The sequence below is a fragment of the Monopterus albus genome, unplaced genomic scaffold, assembly GCF_001952655.1.
Source record: "Monopterus albus unplaced genomic scaffold, M_albus_1.0 scaffold170.1, whole genome shotgun sequence".
Lineage (NCBI taxonomy): Eukaryota > Metazoa > Chordata > Actinopteri > Synbranchiformes > Synbranchidae > Monopterus > Monopterus albus.
In genome coordinates, this window is record NW_018128050.1 from 1,486,803 (window position 1) to 1,500,935 (window position 14,133).

At 41.3% G+C, this 14,133-nt stretch overlaps 1 protein-coding gene across 1 annotated transcript in view; it reads right to left on the reverse strand.

Moving 5' to 3' along the window:
* Positions 1–10,813, reverse strand: part of LOC109969121 (uncharacterized) — a 13,990-nt gene extending 3,177 nt beyond the window's left edge. Inside the window, exons 1-6 of the mRNA XM_020615798.1 lie at positions 10,734–10,813; positions 10,287–10,625; positions 8,750–9,085; positions 8,519–8,638; positions 4,239–4,568; positions 639–956 (exon numbers count right to left, since the gene is read on the reverse strand). Of these exons, the coding sequence (XP_020471454.1) occupies positions 639–956; positions 4,239–4,568; positions 8,519–8,638; positions 8,750–9,085; positions 10,287–10,625; positions 10,734–10,797 (1,507 nt within the window). The 5' untranslated portion in view covers positions 10,798–10,813. The remainder of the gene's footprint in view (positions 1–638; positions 957–4,238; positions 4,569–8,518; positions 8,639–8,749; positions 9,086–10,286; positions 10,626–10,733) is intronic.
* Between the last annotated feature and the right edge of the window lie 3,320 nt (positions 10,814–14,133).

Sequence of the window (14,133 nt, forward strand, 5' to 3'; positions counted from 1 at the left end):
AACCAGTTGCTAATTACTGGAATGCAACACAGCTGAGGTGCAGAGCCCACATGATAGAGAGAGCAGAGGAGAGAGAGACGGAGGAGAGGCAGCAGCCGCCGACCGGCCCTGACATATAGTATATCTTATTGAAATGCTACTATGCAAGTTTTGCCCAAGCATTGTAGGCATTGTGTATTGAGTAAGAAGCAAAAATATTGAAATTTGCCATGGCGAAGAATCCTTTAAAAGATTCCTGGATCCTGATAATGAACTGAATCACCACCAAAATCTTATGGATTGTTTCATGAGTCATATTACCTCTCTAAGGATTTCTTCAAAGTCCATTCCTTACCTTTACGCCAGCAAAACAAAAACATTACCTCTCCCTTGGCCTAGAAAATGACTAAGGCTTTTTGTTGTTGTTGTTGTTTAAAATAATCCGGAAAAAAACATTCAAAGAAATCAAATCATTTCAAAATACTGAGTGGGAAAGTGTTTACTGCCTGGAGTAACACTACCACTGCTGTACTGGTGTTTGTCTCAAAGTTGTTTTCATAAAGTTCATGTTATTGAGAAGACAAAATAAATTTGTTTAATACAGATTTACTCAAAACAATTATCTAAAGCTATTGCAGAAACGAATCAGGTGCTGCTACCTTGAGTGTTGATGTGATACAGGACATCTTTGTAACCTGGAGGAGGGAAGCTGGAGTGGTAAACTCGACAGGTGTAGATGGCCCTCTCGTCCTCTCTGGCAATGACCAGCTGGATCTTACTCCAAACACTGTAGAGACGGTTGTGCCAAGAGAATGGCCCAAAGTGTGAGATGGAGCGGACCTGCTCACCATCATTCCTGGACCACTCCAGGTCAATGTGCTTTGGGAAGAAGTTCTCCACCCGACAGCAGAGAACGAGCAGCTTCTCCACCTTAGGGATCTGAGGAATACTAGAGATCTGGAGAAAAGATGGCTCCACTGGAGGTGTGCGAGCATGTGTGGTGAGAGGATAAAGCAATGGTGATAAATATAAGAGCCACTGACATGGGGATAACAACAACAACAATAATAGCTATCTGCTGAAACTATCAGTATCAAATGATTTCAGGTTAAAGTCTTCCCAGATAGACCTGGTGTACTGTTGATTGATGTTACAGTAAATATGCAGGAAAGTTCACATCAAATCATACAGTTTGTTAAGTAAGGAGAAAGCTCATATTAAGGAGCCTTGCACTCTTATTGCTATTAACTGCAATCTCTGCAAAGTTAGTGTCACCTTTGTGGAATAAAATGGATTAGCTAAATATGATTATATGGTGGTGTCATAAGAGTTCACTAAATACACTACATACATTAGCTTTGATATCGTGCATGACATATTTTGTATTTTGAACTGCTTGTGACTTTATTTACTTGTTTATGTCCAAACAGGGTGCCTATCTTTTCTTTGTTTCCACTCAGAGTAGATGACTAGAAGTTGAATATTTTGCAACACTAAGTAAAACTGAACCATCAATCTAAATGTCCTCTACACACTCAAAGTTATGACCAGCCTCTCAAAGTGTACTGGTCAATATTTTCATGTCAACAATGGATCAGATGACTACATGTAAGAGGTCACCTGTAGTGATAGATCACCTGAATCTTAACTTCCCCTCAGCTCTACAAAACACTTTAGCATCTTTCATTGTTTTATTTTTACAACATGCCCCATTTTTGGTTCATTATCACAATTTGATCAGCATGGTGTCCAGCAACAGCAGGCAGCTGCTCTCAGTGAATAACCTCAAATAAACCCACTGTCACTGGTGGAAATTTCTGTACTTCTGTATAATTTGAGGTATTTACTTTCCATTTTGTGGTACTTTATTCCTCTGCTCTACTATATTTCAGAGAGAAATACTGCACCTTTCACTCTAAGGCTTTAACACTGTGGAAATTGAAAACCCTTGTAAGTGTTCATCTTACCAAGACACACTAACATAAAGCATCAATAATATGCTAAAATACTAAAAACTGTACATACTGAAGACTTTTTACTGTTGATATTTTATTGCCTTCCCTAATAATACATGTTTTTCTTTCACTTAATGAACACTTGCAGGATTAAATACTAAGTCAAAAATGCAGGACTTCCATTAACTTAATACTTTGTTTTTTGTGGTTACAGCTACTGGAACACCAGATTGTATAAGATGTGCTTTGACAGTACTTGTGTTTAAAAGCAGACTGAAAACTGTCACTTGTTCTGTGCATTTCATTAGAGCAAGACAGATTGACTTAGTCATCTACAATCCAGAGGGTATTTTGCACACATGCTGTATAGTACACTATACTGTACATGTTGTTTTGTTTAGATTTTAATGTCAAGCAAACTGAATCTCACTTGGAATGAAATGTACTATAATTTACTTTGCTTTATTTTTGCTTGTAATAAAGTATCTTCACACTGTAGTATTGATGCTTAATTAATATTTTTACTTATGTAAAGGAACTGAACACGCCTTCACCACTGCACACTGCTGTCTGCCCAACATTAACAGAGTTAGCAGCTGGTTTACTAGCCATTGGATCAGTTAGTGGCTAAAGCCAGATATTTTTCTTAGATGCTGGTTGAGACCAAAAACAGAGCTAAAAAAAGAGTGACTATTGGACTTGTATTAATCAGATGGATGCAAATATAAGAACATGACATAAATTAATGCTAATGTTGCTCTGTCTGCTGAATGTGGTGTTTGCATGTCACTGTTTGCTAACACATGCCCATCAAGGTGACATTTAATACTGTAACAGGAGCCATGCATATACATATTGGGGGCAGGTGCTTAAGCTAAGAACAATTATTTATACAAAAAGAAAAAGTTACCTGCAGCAGCACAACTTTGCATTAGCACATAAATTGTAAGCCTGTATAAGATCTGAGGCAAAATATTATCAAGTAACTACAATAAGATTAGATGAATGGCTAAACTTTAAATTTTAAAATGTGAGCTTGCAATGGACCTGGATAATCATTTACTGCTACAACTTATCAAAATCAGTATGAGCATACATATAAATAGTGCAGGAGTCACATATTTGCACAACTCCTTTTTGATGCACCATCTGGGGTCTATTTGTGGATGTGCCTTGCTGTAATATGTCAGTGTTGTGTTGACAGCTTGTTGTGCCGCCCCCAACTGGCCAAATAAAAAAATAAAATTAAATTTAATGCAGGGTTAAAGAGGAAGTTGAGTAACATTATACAAGATGGTAGGGAGCTGAATGAGCTAGAAAAATATTCTAGGGTATTAAAAATAATGTGTGCATTTACAAGGCAGGAAAGCTCTAAAATAAACATTCTTAAGGTGAAATAATACAGTGTCTATAGCATCACTAATGCTATAGTCAGGAACAAATGAACAAGAGCGTTTGAAGTCCAAGCAGGCGACAGAGCATGCAGTTTTTCAATACAATCCTGCAATACTTGGTACATGCTGAAATGCACAAAAAACATATAGTACTTGTGATTATTACATTCACTGAGATTAATTTTTGCCAGATGTGGAGCAAAAATGTAAAGTTTGTCCTAAAGGTTCTGCCAGAAGAAAGGCCAAAGATCCTTAAAATCACAAGGGTTTAGTTTTGGGCTGATAGAGATACCAGAACAAAGTTCAAGCAGTCACCAGAAAACCTCTTCTTCTGAGGATCATGAATAGCGTCAGCAAATGTGTAATACTCTCTGTTCCTACACAAGCAGCCAGACGTTCTTGTGGTATCATTGTCCTTTTATTTGTAATAACTTAACAGGCTTCCATGCTGTTGTTTCAGCCACAGCACACGCTAACGAGCTCTTTTGAAACTCCCAACATTCAACACTCCACAACAACACCAACAACTGCCTGCTCTTCCTCGCTCTCTCCTCCCACACACCTCACAGCGCCCCCCTCTCACATTATTTCAGGCAATAACATGTAGAACCATATAACAGGATGCTAGACATTAGAACCATATACAGTAACTAGATGCTAGACATCAGAACCATTACAGTACATAATTCTGACCAGTAGTTTTCTTTATACTTCACTATGGAGCAAAGTGTTAGTCAAATGGAAGGTCTGACCCAGTGGTGGCACTACAAACAAGATCAGAGGGTCACCATGAATACTGGTAATCTGGCCAGCAGTTGCCAAATATCTGGCTCCAGACCAAACTGTTGGACAGTTGGACTCTTGTGACATGAATATGCTGTAATGTGCTCTGGGAGGTACAGTTACTCACCTTTTACCCTGACTCTGGTCTCTCTGATGAAAGTTGTGCACCCGCACAACACCACACACTGGTATTTGTTCAGGTCTTCAGTCACAGTCAGACACACAGTCAGTACAGATGTGTGATGGTTGCCGTCTGAATGGAGACAAGCCTTTTCACTCAGATCCTCACTGACCAACAGAGACTCTGACTGGTCCACTGAGTCTGCACTGCTGTCTAGTTTAAACCATTTCACTTTGAGCACTCGCTGGCTTGCTCCTCGGATGGTGCACGTAAGGTCAGTTGGCACCTGAGCATATATGATGCTGGCTTTGCTGATTTCAGAAACACTTGGTTGAGCTGGTAAAAGAAGTAGGAAAGCATAATAAAAACAGTAACAGTAAAGGATTTTCTCCTCATTCTGACTGAGTCAAGGAGCACTGAGGCTGTTCTGGAATTTATGGGAGCAACAACAACTTTAAGAGACACAGTGTTGTTTTTCCTTACATCTAACATGCAAGCGAAGCTTGGCTGACTGCTGCATGTACTGCTGGCTAGTTGAGGCTCTAACGGCACATCACATTTAATGAGCTCAAGTTTTTCCCACTCTACACACTAAGCTCTACTTATTGTTATAAGCCCAGTTGGAAGTGTATGTGGTACAATACACTTATGTGATACTTGTCAAACCTATTCATCCCTGTGGAGTTTTTAAACACTTGTAGCAATATTGAGAAATGTTTTTGTGAATAAAATCCTGTCTTTGTTTGTTTTGTATATGTTGCACGGGCATGAGGGTACAAGAGCATGCTAAAGGTTTCTGGCTACTCTACTGCTCAACAGGTTTTTGTTTGTTTGTTTTTATTTATTTATTTATTATGTTTACTGAAACAAAGTAACACATTAACAAAATATACATGACTTTACAAACATGACAGAGTGTTTTACAAGATCATAGTGTGTGAAGTGTGGGTATTTCCAGCTTATGCAGTCTATGAAATGCAAGAAAAGGAAAAGGAAGGGAAATAAATAAATAGATAAATTACCAATAATAATGATGGTAACAGTACTACTAATAAAATCAGCTTGTTAAATTTTTAGAGGTTGGTGGAAATGGGTGTTGTCTCAGCCCCAGGTGTTTGGTTCAAGTTGAAGTGTTAGAAATGAGTTCCATGTATCAAAAAAAGATGATAAACTATTCTTGTGAGTGGATGCCATTTTCTCTAATGTGATGTATTCTATCAGAGCGTTGGTCCAGTGGTTTATGTGTAGTGATTTCTTTGATTTCCAGTTTTGAAAGACTGGTTTTTTTGGCAATAGCTAGAGAAATGAGGAGTGGGTTTTTGAATTTAATTGGTAGGTGGTCGATTTCTATGATATTACCGAGTGAGCAAAGTGATGGAAAAAGAGGGATTCTACAGCCCAAGATGGAGGAGAGTTTCTTGTCACTGCTATCCAGAGGGAATGAACTGGTTGGCAGGTCCAAGTAGCATGAAAATAATTGTCGATGCAATCTAGAGTGCATTGTGAGCAGATGTCTGTGTCAGTGAAACCCATTTTAAACATTTTACTTTCTGTAATATGGGTCCTATAAATGGTCTTGTATTCTATAAGCTGTAAGTTTACATTGCTGGTCATAAAAAAAGATCCATCCATCCATCCATTTTCTTCCGCTTATCCGGGACCGGGTCGCGGGGGCAGCAGTCTAAGCAAAGATGCCCAGACTTCCCTCTCTCCAGACACTTCCTCCAGCTCCCCTGTGGTCCCCAAACCGGACTCCCTCCTGCCCCTGGCTGCACCTAGAAATTCTGTCCATAAAAATAATGAACAGAACCGGTGACAAAGGGCAGCCCTACCGGAGTCCAACATGCACTGGAAATAAGTCTGACTTACTGCGGGCGATGCGAACCAAGCTCCTGCTCCGGTCGTACAGGGACCAGACAGCCCTTAGGAAAGGGCCCCGGACCCCGTACTCCCAGAGCACCCCCCCACAGGGCGCTGCGAGGGACACGGTCGAATGCCTTCTCCAGATCCACGAAACACATGTGGACTGGTTGGGCAAACTCCCATGAACCCTCCGCCACCCTGAAGAGGGTATAGAGCTGGTCCAGTGTTCCACGGCCAGGACAAAAACCGCATTGTTCCTCCTGAATCCGAGGTTCGACTATCGGTCAAATTCTCCTCTCCAGTACCCTGTCATAGACTTTTCCGGGGGAGGCTGAAGAGTGTGATCCCCTATAGTTGGAACACACCCTCCGGTCCCCCTTCTTGGAAAGAGGGACCACCACTCCGGTCTGCCAGTCCAGAGGCACTGTCCCCAACCGCTATGCGATGTTGCAGATGTGTGTCAACCAAGACAGCCCCACAACATCCAGAGATTTAAGGTACTCAGGGCGGATCTCATCCACCCCCGGTGCCTTGCCACCGAGAAGCTTCTTAACAACTCCAGTGACTTCAGCTTGGGTGATGGACGAGTCCACCTGTGAGCCCTCAGCCTCTGCTTTCTTATCGGAAAACATGGCGCCGAGATTGAGGAGATCCTCAAAGTATTCCTTCCACCGTTTGACAGTGTCCCCAGTTGAGGTCAACAGCTGCCCACCTCCACTGTAAACAGTTTTGGCAGGGCACTGCTTCGCCCTCCTGAGATGCCGGACGGTTTGCCAGAATCTCTTCGAGGCCGACCAATAGTCCTTCTCCATGGCCTCACCAAACTCTTCCCAGACCCGAGTTTCTGCCTCCGCAACTGCCTGGGCTGCAGCTCGCTTGGCCTGCCGGTACCCGTCAGCTGGCTCAGGAGTCCCATGAGCCAACCAGGCTCGAAAGGACTCCTTCTTCAGCTTGACGGCATCTCTTACGTTCAACGCCCACGTGGGCAGCGACAGTGACACCTGGAGGGGCGTGATTGGGAGGAACGGCCCCCCTGATCTGAACCCGAGTAGTGTTTTGTTATTGGACTTCTGTGCTAGCCACAGTTTTTCCATAACGAACACCATGTTCAAGCATAAGGGTGTCCATCAGTGCACATGGCACCAGGACACCCTAGGCCGGAGGTCGATGATCGACTTTGTGGTTGTTTCATCTGACCTCCAGCCGTATGTCTTGGACACTCGAGTGAAGAGAGGGGCGGAGCTGTCAACTGATCACCACGTGGTGGTGAGCTGGATCCGATGGCGGGGGAGGAAGCTGGACAGACTCGGCAGACCCAAACGTATTGAGAGGGTCTTTTGGGAACGTTTAGCAGAATCCCCTGTCAGAGAGATCTTCAACTCCCGCCTCCGGCAGAGCTTTGACCAGATCCCAGGGGAGGCTGGAGATATTGAGTCCGAGTGGACCATATTCTCCACCTCCATTGTCGATGCGGCCGTTCGGAGCTGTGGCCGTAAGGTCTCCGGTGCCTGTCATGGTATCTTGTATTCCTTTAATTATATTGTTCTGTTGTATAGCTGCTACTAGAGGCTCGATGAAAATGGCGAATAGAGATGGTGAGAGTGGGAACCAGGGTACCATCCTTGTCTGGTACCCTGTTATAAAATGAAACTTTGTGACCTGATCCCATTTGTACTTATTGTTGCCCTAGGTGATGTATACAGTGTTCTTATCCAATGGATGAATGACTCTCCAAACCCAAACCCAAATCTGTGTAATGTACAGAAGAGAAATGTCCATTTAACTTTGTCAAATGATCATCTAGTGATTATGGTTTTGGTTTGTTTTTGTTATGCAAGATTAATCAAACTGAATAATCTATGAATGTTATCTGAAGAATTTTTGCTTTTGATGAAACCTGTTTGGTCTGGGTGGATCATTTTGTTTTTGTTCGCTAGGGTTTTGGGAATGTAAATCTGTGAGTTGTTTTACCTTTTGTTCTAAGGTGCTTTCCAGTTCTAGTTGTTGCTTTTTCTTGTGTGAAGAGTATGATATTATTTTTCCTCTAATTACTGCTTTGTCTGTTTCCCATAGTAGTGAGCGTGAGATTTCTGGAGAGTTGTTCATCTCCAGAAAGAATGGCCACTCTTTTTCAATAAAGGTAATCAAATCTAAGTCCTGGAGTAATGATGTATTGAAGCACCATCTTCTATAGGGTTTAGTGTGGGCTTATATTTAATATTTAATATGAGGAAAATGGGAGCTTAATTAAGCTTAAGTTAGATTGCTGTATATAATCCACGCAACTTCACAGTGACATGGTGCTATTTCTTGAGTAACAATCTTACTATGTCCAGCTAACAGAAACTAGCCTGTAGCTTACCATAAACACTATGCAAATGCTGTTTAAATAAAACATGTATTTAGTTCACACTGATTTATACCTTTGCAGAAATGTCTGTAGAGAAGCAGAGTGCCTCCAATGACAAAGGTTACCAGCAGCAAACTGATGACACTGGTGACAGCTATAAGCGTGGCAGCAGTGTAAAAGGGCCGTGATGGAGCTGCATATATAACATACAGTATACCATAGACAGTAAATATATGAATCTGTATGGACAGTGCCTTAAATTCAGGGATACAAAGAATGAGGGAAAAAGAAAATGAAATCCCACCTTGAACAACAGTCAGTGTCAACGATCTGTTGTATGGCCAGCTGTAGGTCTGGTGCTCCACCCGGCAGATGACATGGATTTCCCCATCAATCACTGCTGATGAGTGCAGTGTGATGCCACTGCGAGTACTGTAGGTGCCATCTGGATTGTGATCAGCCATTTCGGTGCAGACACGGGAAAGGTGGCCTACACCTGCCTGGACTGTGTTGGAGCCATTTTGGATGTGCCATGTCACGAGCACTTTCTTTGGGTAGAAACCTGTGATGACACACTGGATGGTCTTCTCCTCCCCTTCTGTCACTGCTGCCTTGTCTGGGAGCAACACTGAAGGCTGAGCTGGACGAACAGGTCAAACACAATACATTTAAAGGTGTTCTGATATGATGTTACTCCATGATGATGTGTAAAGTGATTAATTAACAAAATATCACTAATGTTGAATAGCAACATCTATTAGCTATAGCTCCAGATGTTTCAGGAGTTGGTGAAAATCATAACAAAGTTAAAATGAGAGTAACCATTGGACTTGTATTCATCAGGTGCACAGATGCACAACTCCAAATAAATGCTAAACTTGCTTTGTGTCTGCAGGATGTCTCAATAAGCAATGGTTTGCTAACATCAGTGTTGAGGAAGCTACTTGATAAGTATAGCTTTGTAAGCTACCAGTTACTTCACACTGGAAGCTGAAGTTGAATTACAGCAAAGCTATTCTAGGCAGAAGTCTAGTTTGGTTAACTAAAGCTACTTAGAAAATAGTTCAAACTTGGAAAAAACATTAGCAATTGACAATTGACAATTTACATGTGACGCAGTATTATAAAATATAATGCAAAAAGTCACATGCCACTCAGTTGAGTATAATACCTGAGACCTAAGCAAAACAGGACAATATTTAAATGAATGTTCTATTTTTGTTGTAAGCAAATCTCCATGTTGTATTATCTGAATACAACCAAAACAGTAAATAAAAAATATTCAACTTGCAGCCCTAACTAAAACAGTCTTGGCTAGTTCCTTTTTAGGCAGTATGAACAGCTTAAACACTGGCCTAAACAATGGGCCTATTTTTTTTTTTTACTTGTCAGAGCGAAATCTCTTATTCATACAACCCATGAGCCATCTCTTAACAGTGGTTACACAATGGTAAAATAAAAACTTAAAATCATTCCTTTATTTTTATGGCCTAAACCTGTTTGTAGTTTTAGTTGTTAACTACACATAAAAGTAATTGAACTACTTGCATCACTATGCAAATACGAATATAGTCATATTAACATATAGTCTTGAGTGATAGTGTTCTCTTATCAAAAAAGCAAATAAGAGTTTTTCACAAAATTTGTTAGTATTGCGTGCAGAGTATTTTAATTAAGGAAAAAAAACACCTAAACAAGAACCAGCAGAAGAGGATAATTTTGGTGTAAAAATCCAGGAGAACTTTTTTAGATAAATTTCCTGGCAGAAAAGTATAAATTGAGTTAGTTTCCAAATCCAGAGCATGTGACACAGTCTGGAGGAGAAACAGAAAGGGGAATACCCAGCACTTCCAGGGAGGTGCTCTCTGTGTGGACCACAGGCGTGATGATCCTGCAGGTGTACAGCCCTTCATCTCCTACAGTCACATTACGTAGCTGCAGAGATGCATTCTTTTGAAGCAGCCCCATCTTATCCACCACAGAGCCACCTCTGTTTACATGTGCTCTCCCATCCTCAAAAGTGTACACAATGTTCTTCTCTGCATCTTTATTCAACATGTTCCACTCGATGGTAAGAGTGCTCCACTCCACAGGCTTAGACAGCTTGTCGAACAGGCAGCTGAGAGTCATGTCTCTGCCCACCAGCACCGTGAGCTTTCTTGGAGTGTTGGCTGAAGAACCTGGAAACACAGATGGAATTGACAAGGGTGCATGTGAGTCAAGACAAGTTAGCAAAAAAATAAAACAGCAAATTATACAAAAGACACCCAAACATTATCCACACCTACCTGTACAGAGCAAAACAGTAACTATGATTTTAATAACAATCTTCATATTCCATTGGTGTTCCATTGGGATTCAGAGGTCACGTCAGTACATGCTGCAGCGATTATGAAAGCAGTTTTGGTTAAGTGTGTTTGCACTGTTCAGATTCCCTAGACTGAACCTCACGTGATGGCTGTGTCACTGAACATGTAGGGGAGGGTTTGGCTGTGGCCAACAAACATTCACCTGGTTGTTAACTACCTGCTGGGTTGTTCTAATGCACTCTTGGACTTTGACCTGTGGCTGCACCCTCCTGCATTCCACCCTGTGAGAGCCAACACCATCTCCAATATGAATCATTACTGTACATTAATGACAGTACTGCTGAATACTGTGATTCTCTCCCAACTCATGCAGGTTTTCCTGAGGCCATTTGTGAGCGACAAATGAACAGTGTTCCATTTAACCCTACATCTGCTGGAAGTCTACACATCTTGTCATTAACACAGCCCGTTTGTCTTTTAGACATAAGAGAGATTACCCACAAGTTAAAATTGTATCTGTGGTTCTTTCCTTTATTTTAAGTAGGCTTTTTATATTGCAGGCTTGTAGTACAACTCCTAGTAGTAATGAGCATTTTACCCTTTTTTCTTGTTACTTTTAGTTAGGCCTATTTGTAGCCTTTAATGACAGGAAACGTGGAGACAGACTGAGGAGGATCACATGGACCAAAGGTCTCCAGGCAGAACCAACCCAAGAATGTTCTGCTTTCTGTACCCACTTCAGTTTGCATACAGGTCAAACAGGTCCATAGAGGATGCCATTACTGCTGTTCTTCATCCAGCCCTCAACCACCTAAATTCAAAGAATTCTTACATGCGAATGCTGTTCCTAGACTTCAGTTCACCATTCAACACAATCTTTCCCCAGCAGCAGCTTACACAAAAACTTGAACACTTGGGACTCAAAACCTCTCTCTGCAACTGGGTGCTGCACTTTCTAAGCACAAAATGTGTGGGTCGGCAGCAACACCTCCAAGACCATCATGCTGAGCACAGGGGCTCCACAGGGGTGTGTGCTCAGCCCATTGCTCTTCACACTGCTGACCCATGACTGTGTGCCAACCTACAGCACCAACCACATTGTCAAGTTTGCGGATGACACTCCTGTAGTTGGCCTCCTTACCAACAATGATGAGGATAACTACAGGAGTGAGGTGTGCCAGCTGGAACAGTGGTGTAAGGACAACAACCTCTTCAATGTGGGGAAGACTAAAGAGATCATTGTAGACTTCAGGAGAAAACCTCTAAAGCATCCACTACTGACCATCGATGGTGCTGTAGTGGAGAGAGTGAGCAGTACCAAGTTCCTGGGGGTTGTCAGCAAGCCTGTAAAAACGGGTCCCGGAGAGAACCAAAAAGCACAAGAAACACAGGCCATAACAGCAGAACTGGCCTCTGATGATCTGGCATCAGAAATAACCTTACAAGAAGGACTGCAGGAGACTATTGAATAAATTGTCTCTTTTCAGTTAGAATTCACACAAGAACAGCAAGAATGTTTACAGGCAACAGCAAGAGGAGCTGGGAGAGAGAGAAAATTATTAAAATGCCATGGCAAAATACATAAAGTAGAAAGTTAAGATATTTAGTAAGTAAGGATAATCATAAGATGATTTATGTGTGTGTTTTGTTTGAAATAATCATTAGTGAATGTGTAAGAATAAAATGAGAAAGGATTGTATTGAGAAAGGTACACTTAGAAGTCTAAAGTGTATTCAGAATCTAAATCATAGAGAGTGAAAATGCTGAATCACAGAGAAAAGGGAAGTAAGACACACATCCATACCAAAGAGGACGTGCAGTTGGGTGTGTATGATAGGCAGAGAAAGGAGACAGAGTATTAAGGAAAGTAGAAATTGATGGTTTCATGCATAAAGTAAAGATTTGATTGATAATTACTGTTTAATCAATGTCTAATCAATGATAATCAATGTTTGGTCAAGTATTGTATTCAAAATATAAAGATCTATGTTTTGATTTTAAGGCATTGATAGTTTTGCGTAATCAGAGTGTAATTCTGATTGTTTAGTTAAAAGCAATAATGGGATTTTGGTATTTCAATCAGATGTGAGTTTCTTGTATCTTTATTAAGTATTAAGATTATTTAGTTTTCTGAGAAAAGAGAAGTAGAATCCAAGGCTGAATCATGGTGGGGTGGAGGCCAGTCATGAGCAGTCACAAGCAGTGACGTGCGGTCAGGGGAGGCAGGTGAGGCATGTCTGAAAGTAGACATGTAGTTAGCATCTTATCTATAATTTCCAGGATGACACTTATCTCTGCAATCAATTTATGCACATTTCACCAAGAAGACAAGAAATACTACTAGTTGACTCAAAGATGAATATTATGACTATGATGCATGCATAAGAGCTGGTTAATACTGATACATGGAGCTGTTAATGAAACACAGACAAATAGTCATACTGAACTTTTCCATTATAAAAGCAAAATAATACTGATGATAAGTAGAAAAATAACTTTAACTCCTGAAATCCAATCCTAACAATCCCCCCTTCGACATGATTTAATCATGTCGATCAAACATGGTGAGGAATTGCGTTTCTGTATTGGAAAACTGATCCACACCCAAATAGGCACAAGACAGGGCCCTAAACTGTCCTGATCACCAGGGACGGACAAGTCATCCAACCAGGGGAGGACCGAAGTCCCCCTTTTGGAGTCTCCTTGAGGTGTAAGCTGCTCTTCGTTACATTAAATCAGCTCCTGCAAGCGTTTTTCCTTGCTCATAGCCTGTGGAAATGATAAACATTATGTGTAAAAAACTGATAAACATTAATTATAGCACAAGCTAAACCAACCTGTCAAGTGATACTGAACATTTACTGAGAGTAGAGATTGTCTCTCTCAGGAGCTTAAGACCATTACTAACTCAATTGACAATAACTCGAGCAATGAGCACAATAAAATCCTTAACCTGTAAGTATAATGCCTGCTACGTGTGTGTAAGCATATATGGAGAATGTATTAACCTTAGCAAGCAATGTATTTACTGGGGAGTAGGGGGAGGGGGAGGGGGAATGAGTCGGTGGGCAGGATGGAGGTCTTCATATTCGCTTTCCTGCAGGATCTCGTTGGTGGTAGAGCTGTGGGAGAGAAGCTAGTGACACACCCTCCACTTCTACCACGTTTAACTGGTAAGAAGAGGGTGGAGCTTTGTCATTTAATGCTTTGTCTATGCACTTAACACATAGAGCTCTGATGCATGGGATGCAACAACACCCACAAAGGACAAGAATGGCAAGGAAAACGGCCATTGACAACATAATGGAGGTAATTAGACCCTTCCATTTCCCAAACCACCTTGTTAGCATTTCAGAAAAGGGGTCCTCGACCCCTGAAT